This window comes from Struthio camelus, chromosome 3 (genome assembly GCF_040807025.1).
Source record: "Struthio camelus isolate bStrCam1 chromosome 3, bStrCam1.hap1, whole genome shotgun sequence".
Lineage (NCBI taxonomy): Eukaryota > Metazoa > Chordata > Aves > Struthioniformes > Struthionidae > Struthio > Struthio camelus.
Window position 1 is genome coordinate 102,027,996 of NC_090944.1, and position 12,099 is coordinate 102,040,094.

At 39.2% G+C, this 12,099-nt stretch overlaps 1 protein-coding gene across 1 annotated transcript in view; it reads left to right on the forward strand.

Moving 5' to 3' along the window:
- FEZ2 (fasciculation and elongation protein zeta 2) overlaps window positions 1-5,300 on the forward strand; it is a 32,090-nt gene extending 26,790 nt beyond the window's left edge. Inside the window, exon 9 of the mRNA XM_068939365.1 lies at window positions 4,234-5,300. Within this exon, the coding sequence (XP_068795466.1) occupies window positions 4,234-4,250 (17 nt within the window). The 3' untranslated portion in view covers window positions 4,251-5,300. The remainder of the gene's footprint in view (window positions 1-4,233) is intronic.
- The last annotated feature ends 6,799 nt before the right edge of the window (window positions 5,301-12,099 follow it).

Below are 12,099 nucleotides of genomic sequence, written 5' to 3' on the forward strand. Positions count from 1 at the left end.
AGGTTTCATTATTTTTTTCAAATATTATCATTTGACTTACTCCTTCCGTATGATTTCTAATCACTCTCATCTTGCAGGCATTTGAAAGTACCATAAGTTTAAAGATGTAGATAAAATTTAGTGTGCTGTTAGCCTCAAGAATACCCAAAAGAGGGCTACACGGTATTGTAGAAACTCTGACAGGCTTCCTCTTGAAAGAGGACCATTTCTGTAGCTTAGCAGAATGACTGTGGTAGAGTAAGAGCATGGAGATGGAGATCCTTTCAGTTGATCCCCTTGATTGTTCTAGTTTTTACTTACCCTTTTAAAAATCCTTCTTATGTTAGATAGATGTTTTTGCTTATTGCCTTTTATAGAGCCCCCTACTTTCAGGCGTAGCTATCCAGAAAAGCTTTCAGATTACTAGGATAGTGACTAAGGAACTGGCTGCCTAAGGAAACTGAGGAATCTCCTGCATAGAAGACTTTTTATAAGAGCAGATTAGCTGAACCCATGACAGGATGATCTAGTGAAGTTTGATATTGTGGTCCCCTCCTACCTCTGCCTCTGCGTGCTCATGACTTTAAAATGACCAGGGATGTTCTACCAGCTGGTTACGACAATTACAAAAACATAATGCTCATTAAATATGTCAGATCAGATGGCTCTTTCATCACTTTCTGAGAAGCAATGTTGCTTTTAAATTGTAAAACAGAAATGGCTGGAGTGCAAAAAGTAACCTTTTGCCACTGTCACTTGATGCTGAAAGGAAAAAGGATTTTTTTTTCCCCCTTTGCTACCACAGTTTTATTACTGAACGAAACTAATGTTTTCTTGCTCTTCTGTGGGTCTGCGCTACAGCCATCACAGATATACAAAATAGTCAGCACAGAGCTTCATGTTGCTGTGTTTAGATTGCATAAATACTGCTAGCCCAGCTGGCAGTGTTACATTGCAGTGCATGAGTATCCTGTGGAAGATGCAAAATCTTCCAGCTGTTTCTGAAGTTGCAGTCTGCTTCTCTCCTCTTCCTGCCACTAAGACATCCAGCCTCATGTCTCATTGATGCTTCCTACATGGCATAGCCGCCTGTTTATTTTCTGGAAGTTATTTTTAAAGACAGGTAGGGGCAGGGGGATTAGAAGTTTCAAAACAATCGCTTGAAGCAACTTTCACCTCAGCATTTGTACCTGCAATTCCAACTTACTGACTGAAATTCGAAGTAAAATGAGTGATCTGCTTTTTGAAGGATCTGTTCTCTTCACTGAGAAAGCTTAAGATGTATTGGCGAGGTGAAAGTGTTTGTGAGGACTTAGGGTTTTGAATTTGTTTTCCAAAAGAAGCAGAAAGATAACCGTTTCTAGGCCTTCCCAGTCTTCAGACAAAAGAGCGGGCATGTATATGTATATGACAATAGGGCAGATGTAGCTTTATCAGGAATTCCGGCTAGTATGGGATCTTGTCAGCAATTGCAGCCTTCTTTCTAGCTTTAGCATTTCTAGCATTTCACACAGAAAAAAGAAAAAAAGAATCTTTTGGAAGTCCTTAACCATATTTTTTAAAGCAGCAGATTAATTTTCTAAATGCTATGTTTTTACAAAAAAAAAAAAAGTCTAAAGCTAGTCTAAAGCTGATCCCTTCTGTGTGTTATGGCTGTCCACAGAATTAGCAGTGATCTTGTCCAGATACTGTCAATTACTGTTGAGAAGTTATTTAGATTGTTTAGAATCATACATTGAAGAAAACTATGAGAGGAAAAATGTGATTCTAACAATTGCCATAGGATCGTTCCCATAATATAATGGGACAAATAAAGTGTTGTGAACATTGAAAAATAAATGGAACCATAAGATCGAGCAGCGAGTGTTTGTTTAACAAGAAACCTTGCCAAAATCACTGCTGCTTTGATAGAAACAAAAAGTGTATTAAATTTATCTCTTCTGAATTTCATGAAGCGTTTTATAGAAATGTCACCATCTTGAACATCTTGAACAGATCTAAATGAGGATACAATTCTCAAATTTGTGAGACACTAAATTTGGATCATGTAGGAAGACCCACAGTGTTTATTGCCTAAAGTTCACTATCTTCATTTAATGATGATTGAGTCGGTCTGTCTAGGCAAGGCAGTTTGGTCAAAGAGCTAGGGCATGGGACTGGAACTGGAGACTTCTATAACGAGATCTGCCAACCTCCCGTGTCACCATGGGCTATTCTTATGCTTCCCCCTCACCCTCCCCCCCCCCGCCCCCCCCGGCCATAACCTGTTGTATGTAAAAACGTCAGCCAAAGCATCTGAAACCTGGAAGTAAAAATCCTTAGAACAAGGCTCAATTGCCTGTAGAAACGTAGCATAATAAAGAAGCAAAAAAGGCCAGTGCGACTCAGCACTGTTTACACATAGGCATTATGCTGTTTGTGCTGGGGGAGGGGTATCTATATGCATTTCCAAGTGAGATTATTAGTTTTAAAATAGTTGGTAGTGTTTACATGTTTAAGCATCCTCTTTTCCCAATTTCTGCTGCCCTCTTGTGTCCCCCAAAATGTTAAAAATGCTATCCATTCCGTTTGTCCTCATACTCAAGTCCCTTTTTTCCAGTGATCAGTTAGTTCTTCCCAGGATCTTTTCCACAGGGAATGTGTCTTCAGATGTAAATTCCCAAAGGTGGACCGGGTACACATTGCAGGTAGCCTTGTACAGTTTGTGCTGCTTTTGATGCAGCCTAAATTTATGTTGGAGGAGGTTTTTGCTTTTTGGAGTTTTCTTACGCCTTTTTACTTTGCAGATAGCATTTTCATCCTGAAGTTAGTAATAATGAAAGGGAGTTAGTGATTTGCTTTGCAAGCTTATTGTAATTCTTCCCCCCACCAGGATACGATTCATGTTATAATTTGTAGATTTAGAATAGGGTTATATGGTAACATGGAATTGATAAGTATTTGCAACTGTGCATTAATTTTTTTGAGTATAATTATCTTAATGTGTTAATATTGCTACTGTGCCTTATCCCTAGGGATCGTGAAGTAGAAAATTTGAGATTTGAGAGAGGGTGGGGGAATGCCTTTGTTGATAAGGAAAGAAGTATCAAACCAGTATTAAGAAATTCTTAATTTAGAAAACATATTTTCAGATTGAAGCTGGCAGCTAAGTGAGCTACCTGTATTTAAATGTTGTTTATGCTTGTCTTTCTACTGATCTTTTTTGATAGCTTAACAAATATAATGTGCTTTGAAAACATTGTTTCCATTAAAAGATCTACACAAGCAACAGGGAGCACAGATATCTCTTCTAGTTGCATTCTTTTTAGGTGTCGGACAACCTCAGGTACCAGGTCTTTAGATGAAAGCACGTGTGTATTGGCAGTATGCATTTAACTTTTTTACAGAGACTGTCTGTCTTTCCCTTGATGCATTATTGAACTTGACAGATAAATCACAATGCGCAAAGTAGCATCTTTCTGTAGTTTTTAGAAGTATGCACATCTAGACTTCTTTCTGAACAAAATGCTGCTATGCAGTCATGTTGTCTATCTTTTCAGCCTCATAAATACTGTTTGCCAGTTTCAATGCAGCTTGACAGAAAGAAAAGTTAGGACTTTCTGCTAAAAGCTGAAAAAAAAAAAACCCAGATTTTTGTTTTAAATTAATGAAGCAAGAATTTACCTCTTGTTCTTCTTTTAAATTTTGCAAGTATTTCAGATAACGAGAACATTTGTTTTCTTATCTTTGAAATTTTTCTGTTTAATTGTTACACCTGACTTCTTTATTTGCTTTTGTGTTGTGCTAGCATTGGTTTGAAAGCTGGATTGTTCTGAGGTTTGTGTCTCTTACACGTGAAAGGAATGAGAAACACATGAAGGACATGTCTTGTCTTACCACTCTCTGTGATTCAAATACACACCAAATTTAGAATTAGAATCCCATATTGTCAGTGCATATTTTAAAACTTAGCTGCGTGCAGTCACTTTTTATTGAATGTTCTGTTTTCTGATAGAACACTTCAAAAAGCACTGTTTAAGACATGACCTTTAGTTAACTCATTTCTGGGTAATATTAGTTAAAGATAGTGGGTTTTGTCACTTAATTCTCTTTTGAGAAGAGGATGCTATCTGACAGTCTCAGTTGAAGCCTAGATTTACAGTGTGACTGTTGGAGTAGAACTTGGCAGTTAAGTATTTCAGTTTACACAATACAATGTTTTTACGCAGGCTAACTTCACAGATGTTTATCCACATGTATTTGATTCTTTTGCAGTGCTGTGTCCAACATGAAGAGGGCTGCCTTTCTTCAGAATTAGCCATGCTCCTTCCTTTGATGAGAAGCTTTTCTGTGGATATAACTCATAGTATCTTTTTCATTTGGCACTATGCCTAAGCCAGTATGCGTTTACCTCCTCTGTGTGTGTGTGGATGTTCTGATCCTACAGTAAGTCTTCTGGGCATGACAACTCGTCCACATAAACTAAATAGTGCAATGAACTGGAGCAGGGAACAAACACTGTACAGTTTTACTCACATTGTTCTGGCTTTTTAAAGTCTATTTTTACATTGTATAGCATGTAGTAAATCCTCCTGCACATTTTGTTATTGGAAGGAAAAGTAAACTTTGAATAGTGTAAATAAAATAAGCCTAGTTTTAAGGAATCTGTATTTAAAACCATCTTTAGTTCTTATAGCAAAAATGCAAAAAGGATCATACTCAAGCTTGCACTTAAGAATTCAGGTGAGTTTTTCAGGAAGCACTCCGGGACAATGTTGATGGAAATCGATATTCAACACTTCTTTTAAAATAGTAACTTAGGGTTGAACTATACAACAGTGTTGTTCATAAAGTGAACAAATCCAGATTCTTTGACAGTTTTCCTTAAGTAACTGGTATGTTACCTACCCGTGTTGCTTAACGCAAACTTCAAACCAACATAATATTTCTATATTTATTGGTTTTATTTTAATTATTAATGTTCATGTGGATGACATTTTCCCATATTGCTGCTATACTTCTACTGTTCTTAAGTGTTTGATTTTAATGAAAAAGCTTCAATGTATAAACATTTTAAAAGGTTGTATCTTTTTAAAGTTATATGTACAGTTAAAAAGACATGCACCGAGGTTCCAAGTGGGTATTATATTGAGACTTTTGTCATTGTGTATCTCTAAGTTTTACTACAAATCTCTCTTGTAAATTGTATGCACTGTCTCCTCTGTGATGATGTATCTGCATTCAAACAGATGAGAATGTTTTTTTTTTTGTTTTTTCTTTTTACAAATTCTGTAAAACAAACCTACCCCATAACCTCAACATTAAAAACTTGTCACAAGTCACTTTGCCAGTCTTAAAGATTAGATTGATATGTAAAGAGTACTAATAAAAATAAAGGAGCTATTTTCTAGGTCGAATTCCTATGAATTCTACACCCAGCTCTACCTACTGTGTGTATAAGAACACTGGAAGATAAGTTTCTAGAGATAAACATATGTCTTTTCTTCAAGCGTTTGTTTCTGTTTAAAGTCTTTAGTGTTTTTTTTTTTAACTGAGGAAAAATTTGTTCCTGAATACTTTCACAGTATCTTTTTTTTTTTTAATCTGCCTAATATAACAAGTATTCATTTTGATTGATAAAACACATTCATTTTGAAAATAACACTTGGCATGGTTTTAATAGCACTTTCTCTACTTTTTGTTTTTTCTTTTTTTTTCCTAGAAGCCTCGCTATTTTGTCTTTTGTGCCTCTTACTGTTGTAACCGTTTGCAAAATTTTTAGAATTTAAAATTCTTCTCCCCTTACACCACCTCACCACCAACTTGCCAGCCTGACCTGAAATAATAGATTTCCTGAATAAGTGTGCCATATCTGAAGGACTTTTTGTTTGCTTCATTCTACTTTGCTAGTGGTTTATATAAAAAGAAAAACACCATTTATTTCTTCAGCCGAGGTGTTATAAACTCATTGTGGCATGCTTTTTGTATAGAAATGCTCTTTTGACTGTTGACACCTGGAAATCGACTAAAGGAGGTAGCCTCATTTTGTTTCCTTTTTACAAAAGGAGCGCATGTTGTGAAACACATTTTGTCTCCAAATCAGATATATTCAAAGATGGCTAGTCCTACTGTTGAGGCCTGAGGTGACTTAGAATAGAACAGGAAAGGAGCAAATTAAGGGGAGAATTACAGAAGCATTTACAGAAAGTTTGTAGTGTTATAGCAAATTGGATGACTTAAAGTCACAAAATATTAAAAGTAGTAAAATTTGAAAGAAAGTCAAACATAAACAATTCAAAAGCAGCTTAGGCTAGCTAAGCATCTGTTTGAGTGTATTATGTCCCTCATCAGACTAAACACCACTTTGGAAAGTACCTGCTTGCCTTTTACATAGAACCCTGACGTTAAACAGCGGTTGCCAACGGTGGCAAATATTTTATATATATACGCACACCCCTATATAAAAGTATATATCAAAACAGATGAATAAAAAGAGCTATGTAAGTCTGCTTTTCTACTGAGTTGTATATACTTCACATTCTCCATCATGCATCCTTTTTCCAGATCCATTATCGAATCTTCTGTTCTTCCAAGGAGCTGGATTTCATCGTTATTCTGTATTTTCAGTGTGCAATAGCTGCAAATGGCCACCCAAGAGTAGTGGTTGACAAGTACACTAGAAGAGATTTGGTAAAAATGCAAGGATTATCCCTTGCTGAAAATAAGCATTTTTAATATGAAGAGTCCTGGAAGAGAAGTCTCCTTAAAATCAGTAGATCTTAAATTACTTAAAATTAGGTATGTGTATGTATAGATCAATTTATTTAGCAGTTGTTTTTTATCCAATCCATTTCATGGGATTCAGATATTTCATTTTATAAGCTCATTCATTTGCTAGCTAGAATTACATTTTGAGTGAGGGCAGTGCGTCCCAGATAGTCAAGAATCCTAGAAGTATGCTTTCCTGTTCAGGGGGAACAATACTGATGTCAGTTCTCTTCTGGTGAGAGATACTGGTCTAATGGGACTCTCAGCTGGTGTAGATTATCAGTGATAAAGAATATCTGCTGTGAACTATGGCAGGTAATTGCAGCCTTTATCTTGGAGCACAGGTCTTACTGCGGCAGTTCATGTCTTTGTTGCTTCCAGACTGGATTAGCTTGGTATCCTTTCTGCATGCATGTCACTTGGAAACTGCAGCTAGTCCAGCAAACGGTATCCTGTGTACTTGAGAACAGTGTTCATAAGCAAGCTCATACCTGTGAGCTTCATCACTCACAGTGGCTGCCTACTCCTTCCCAAGAGGGTAATTTAAGATACTGGTTTTAATTCGTGAGGTTCTAAATAGTACAGAGCCTGTGTAGCACAAAGCCTACTTATCTAGCTACGGCATTAATGGGCAGTGGTGATCAGTGGCTTCACTTAAAACAGCATCTGCCCCATTCAGTCGGGAAGGGCCTAGAAGCAAAGCTTTTTAGTGAGGTATTCTCAGCTGTGTTCCATCCAAGCCAAAATGTATTGACCATTTCATCATTCTGAAAAATGTATCTTCTGGGCAATGGGGCTGTAATGAAATGGTAACCAAATTTGGGGAGGTTAGGAAGATTTAGCTATTTGACCTAATTTTTAATCTTTCATGTGTGACTCCAGGCTATCCCTGGATATAAAGTACTTCCAGAAACCTTAAAAACTCTAATCAGCAAGTAGAAAATGAAATCTCAAAGCGACATGAATCATGAGTCTTATGTCAGGTGAACCTTGTGTTTTTTCTCTTAGGAGCACAGGGGATGTTATTTTAGGCCTAAAGAGAAACTCTGATTGTCAGAAAGGTACATCCACCTGTTCTAATTTTAAGGTAAATACCTTGAAAATAAATTGCATTGTAAGTTTGATAGATAGTAGTGAGCTATAAGAGGGTTATATGAAGCACATCCAGTGATGGAGAGGTGTTAGAAGCTTCCTTGCAGAGGTTTTCTTATCACTTAAACTGAACAACAAAAAGGAACGCTTTGGGCTTTTACACGCTTTAGCTTTGCTGGCGAAACGTATTATCTTGTTCCTTTGCTGATGTTCTTTCTAGCCTTGGCTTGACTCGGGACATTTTTTCTTCTATTTTCATGTATTAATTAGTGATGGCTGTCATTAGCCGATCAGTCTCAAGTCCTAACCATAACTAATGAAGAAACTTTGTGAACCAGGAGAATTAGTTAATATATATATTTTTTGTAGCTACATTTTGTTTTTCTCTGCCTTGTACTCTGCAAATGTTGAATAGAATCCTCTACACTGAATGCTAATTTCAGCAGAGCTCATAGTTGTTTTGTTGTTCACTTTCAAACCAGTTTTTGTGTTCAGGGTTTTTGTTAACTTTATGGAATAAAGCATTAATGTTAATTTTTTCTAGTGCTGTATGCAAATTTCCAAATTCAAGTGCACGTTTCTTGAAAGCAATATGCCATAATTTAGTAATACAGTACAACAGGATGAAAAACTCAGCAGAGAAGGTAGCGTGTTAAGTGTTTGGGTTTTCCTTATTCAGGAAGGTGTTTGGAAAATGCCTGGTTTGATGTGTGGGTGTGTTTTGTTGTTCTTTTGGAAAGAAACTGATATGCAGTCAGAGCTTATGTTGATAAACAGTCCTACACAAGTCTGTGGCTTGATAATACTCAGATAATTGTAATCAAGCCAAGTAAAACAATATAGATTTTCCCAGGGACTGCCTTCTTGGCCTTCAGGAAGGCAGTCCCATTGCCCAGCTCGAACAGGCTTTGGGTGAATGGCACTGTTGCTGTTAAAATGTCGCTTTTTTTTTTTTTTTTTTTTTTAATCTGCAGACAAATGATTTGTCACTCTCAGGAATGTTTCTCCTTCTCTTTGTCGTAGCCTCACAGGAAAATTAACCATTCACATTAAATCCCACATACCTCATGCTACCTGTCTATGAATTTTGGAATCTAGGGTTGAAAGATCCCTCAGATGACCTTCCAGCTATTCAGTCATCAAAATTCTCCATAGTGTTACATACTATATTATTCTCTTCACAACCTGAGGGATAGAAATTGTCCTGGAACTTCTTGAGCTAAATCTGAAAAAAAACAAATAAAGAAGCTCTGTCACTTTCAGTTCCAGAAGAAGGAGATGTTGTCTGTTAGTAATAACATGAAAACTCAGCAGTTGAGCTGCTTTCTTCTACATGCATCTGACATTGCATGGGGAAAACAGTCACATCAGCCTGATCTAGACAAAACCTAATTGTTGCCTGAACCACCAAACTTTGGCCTAGAGTTGAGCAACTGCTTCCTCAGAAAGTATATCCGAGATCGTAAAAGATGCAGCCTTAGAAAGCTTCACTTTGTGTTGGCTATAGTGAGTGATTCCTCTGAAAATTCTGGTTGTTGAAGCACAGACTTTGATAGTCCAGTTGCCTGTGGCCCTGAATAGCGCCAAAAAAAAGAGCGCTCTGCTGTGTATTCGCTTGGTACGGAAGGAAGTTTTTGCAGAAACTCTGCATTCTACAGTGTTGACAGCTTCAGTAGGATAGGGCCATTTCCATCCTTATGATTTCTAGAGGGCATTTCAGCCATAAAGGATAGGGAGGTCTTTTTCTCCTATTTCTGTAGACATTGCTTTTCCAATGCAGATCCCATTTAAAAAAAACTCATATTGCTGTGGACTGACTTGTAAAGTTAAACATGATTTGACTGGCTTAGAGCAATATGTGTTGGAATTTGGGGTAAAAATGGGATAAAGCCCCATAGTCTTCAGTGCAATTACAAGAGATTTGTATCTAACTCTGTATGCTTCAGTTTGCAAATTCTTAATGATCACTCTTTGTCATATACCCTTCAGTATCAAAATAGTTATCAACGGTGACGTTTTCATTTGAGCTGTTAGTCAACAATTCTGTTGGCTGCCTACAGGCAATTCTGCACTCTCTTACAAGCAGCTCTCGGAACGGAGGTTAGCTATGTAGCCAGAATTCTTTTCAAAGGAAAGATCATGGTTTTGAAAAGCCTATTTAAGAACCAAGCATGAAGTTGAGGTCTAGAATACAGAATTGATTTAGATGCCCTTCCCATTAGCATTCTCCCCAAGCAATTTATAAGCATGGTTTGGTAATTAAGCAGCATCAGGAACATTAGATGAGCATGTGCCACTCTGGCCTGGGTCCTGCAGCAACACCCCACAAGGCCTTGTGCTTTGTATGCACCCCCAGAACGTTCCAGCCATACCTTTAGCATCCTCCTGTAAAAGCCCTTTTCTCAAGGGCTGGGAAACAGTTCTGTTGTGAGACATAGCAGGGAGACATAGGAGACCAGGAGATAGCTGTATTCCTTGCCATTTGGAGGAGCTCGGTCAGGAGCAGGTTGAGATCAGCTGTGGATGAACGGACCTCACAAGGTAAGACCGGATCCTCAGTTATCCACAGCAGTGACTTACTGACTCAGGAGATGAAGTGGTGGGACCAACAAGATGGTCCTCATTGCTTCCTGCTGGCCTTTGCCTCTCATGACCTTGTGTTCCCTGGGCAGGATTGAGTCCCACAGTGGCCCACTTTCCCTATTTCTGTGCATGCTTCTTTCCCTGTGGCCCTTCGTTCCCCTTTTCTTGTCCATGTTCCTCCCTACACCTACTTCTGCTCCTGTGCCTGAGACTACCTCTCTGCTGACCTTGCTTAATGCCTCAATAAGTGAAGAACGTTGTTGAGCCCACCAGCCTCCCCCAGCTACTCCAAACTTTTTAGTTTGTGTTATAGGCTGTAAGTCTCTTTGCCCTTGTAGAACATAAATAGTTCATATTCATGACCGGGAAGAAGGGCAGCTCATAAGGGGCCTGAGTGTTGGGGAAGTTGCCATGTCTGGGTATACAAGGAACTGTTTCAGAAAGTGAGTGTGTGTTGGGAGGTGTTAGCAGCACTGAGAAAAACAATGAGTTGAAGGGCTGGCTGGCTGACTGAGTGGGGCTGGTAGCACAGAGCAGCACTGCCAGAGCGAGGGGAGCCGCTGATGCGGTGGGTGTGAGGTTAACGCAAAGAAATGCAATCCATCTGCCTGGCTGCTGCAAGCTATTGAGTCCTGAGTGCCAAAGATGGGAAGGGGCTGTTGAGAAGCATTAGATCTGCTTAAAAGCGAGGGTGTTGTGTGTGTGTGTGGTTCAGAGGGTGCAGGGGAACTGAAACTCCCATTTTGTCATTATTGGTGTAAGTTGGTTTGTTAGTGGGGGCTGTTACTGTCAGATTCTCAGGTGGGCACAGAGGGACTCCTACATTTTTTCTGCTTTCTCTGTCATCATGTGTTACGAGGAAAACAAGGTTAGGCCACATGTACTTCTGGGTGGCCCGGTCCTGCTGTGATCAGGAATGGCTTGTCATCATCCTTGTACAGACTTTGCAGGATAGAGATGATGCATATCCTGTCAACCTTCCTAGTACCTTCTTGTCCTTTGGGTTTAAGCATCTGGCTCAATGCTCTACTGAGGTATTGGACAGCACAGCTAAAGTTAGCGGCAGGTAAGTGGTATTTACTGTGCTGCGGATTGGTGCTTAGACCCCCTCCCCTGCAAGGTTGGCATTTGCAGGGTTGAGGGGGAGAAACAACTTACCTTGCTCTCAGAAATCAGAGCATTCAGACTCTAGCCTCAAGGGTAGGACAGGTACAGGCAACAGTGGTTCTTTCCTGGTGCATCCAAGGACTTCCATTATGAAAGAATGAGTGCCCTTCTAGCTGCAGGATGTATGAGAGTCCTGCAAAGGATGCCACATAGGGTTGTGAATCCCTCAGAGGGATTCATGGCTTTTTCAACATTGCACTAGTGAACTGCTTGTGAGGAGATGAACCGAGTGGTGGTTTTGCAACCTCCACCAGAATCCTGGCTAATTACATCTTTCCTTTTGGCTTGAAACTGGTTGCTCAGTCCCCAGTGAGAGCCTGGCGGCAAGATTCTAGGGAGTACTGGCCATGCTTGTACATATGTGCTGGAGCAGCTGAAGGTGGTGCTCTGGCAGTCAGTGAGGGATGTCCACTCCCAGAAGGGAACATCACTCCATTTAGGAAAGTTCTGTGCCCACCCTGATCACCCCAGGTGGAATAACAGTGTGCGATTCCACTTTTGTGCCCTAGGGCACCTAACCTCCCTCTCTGT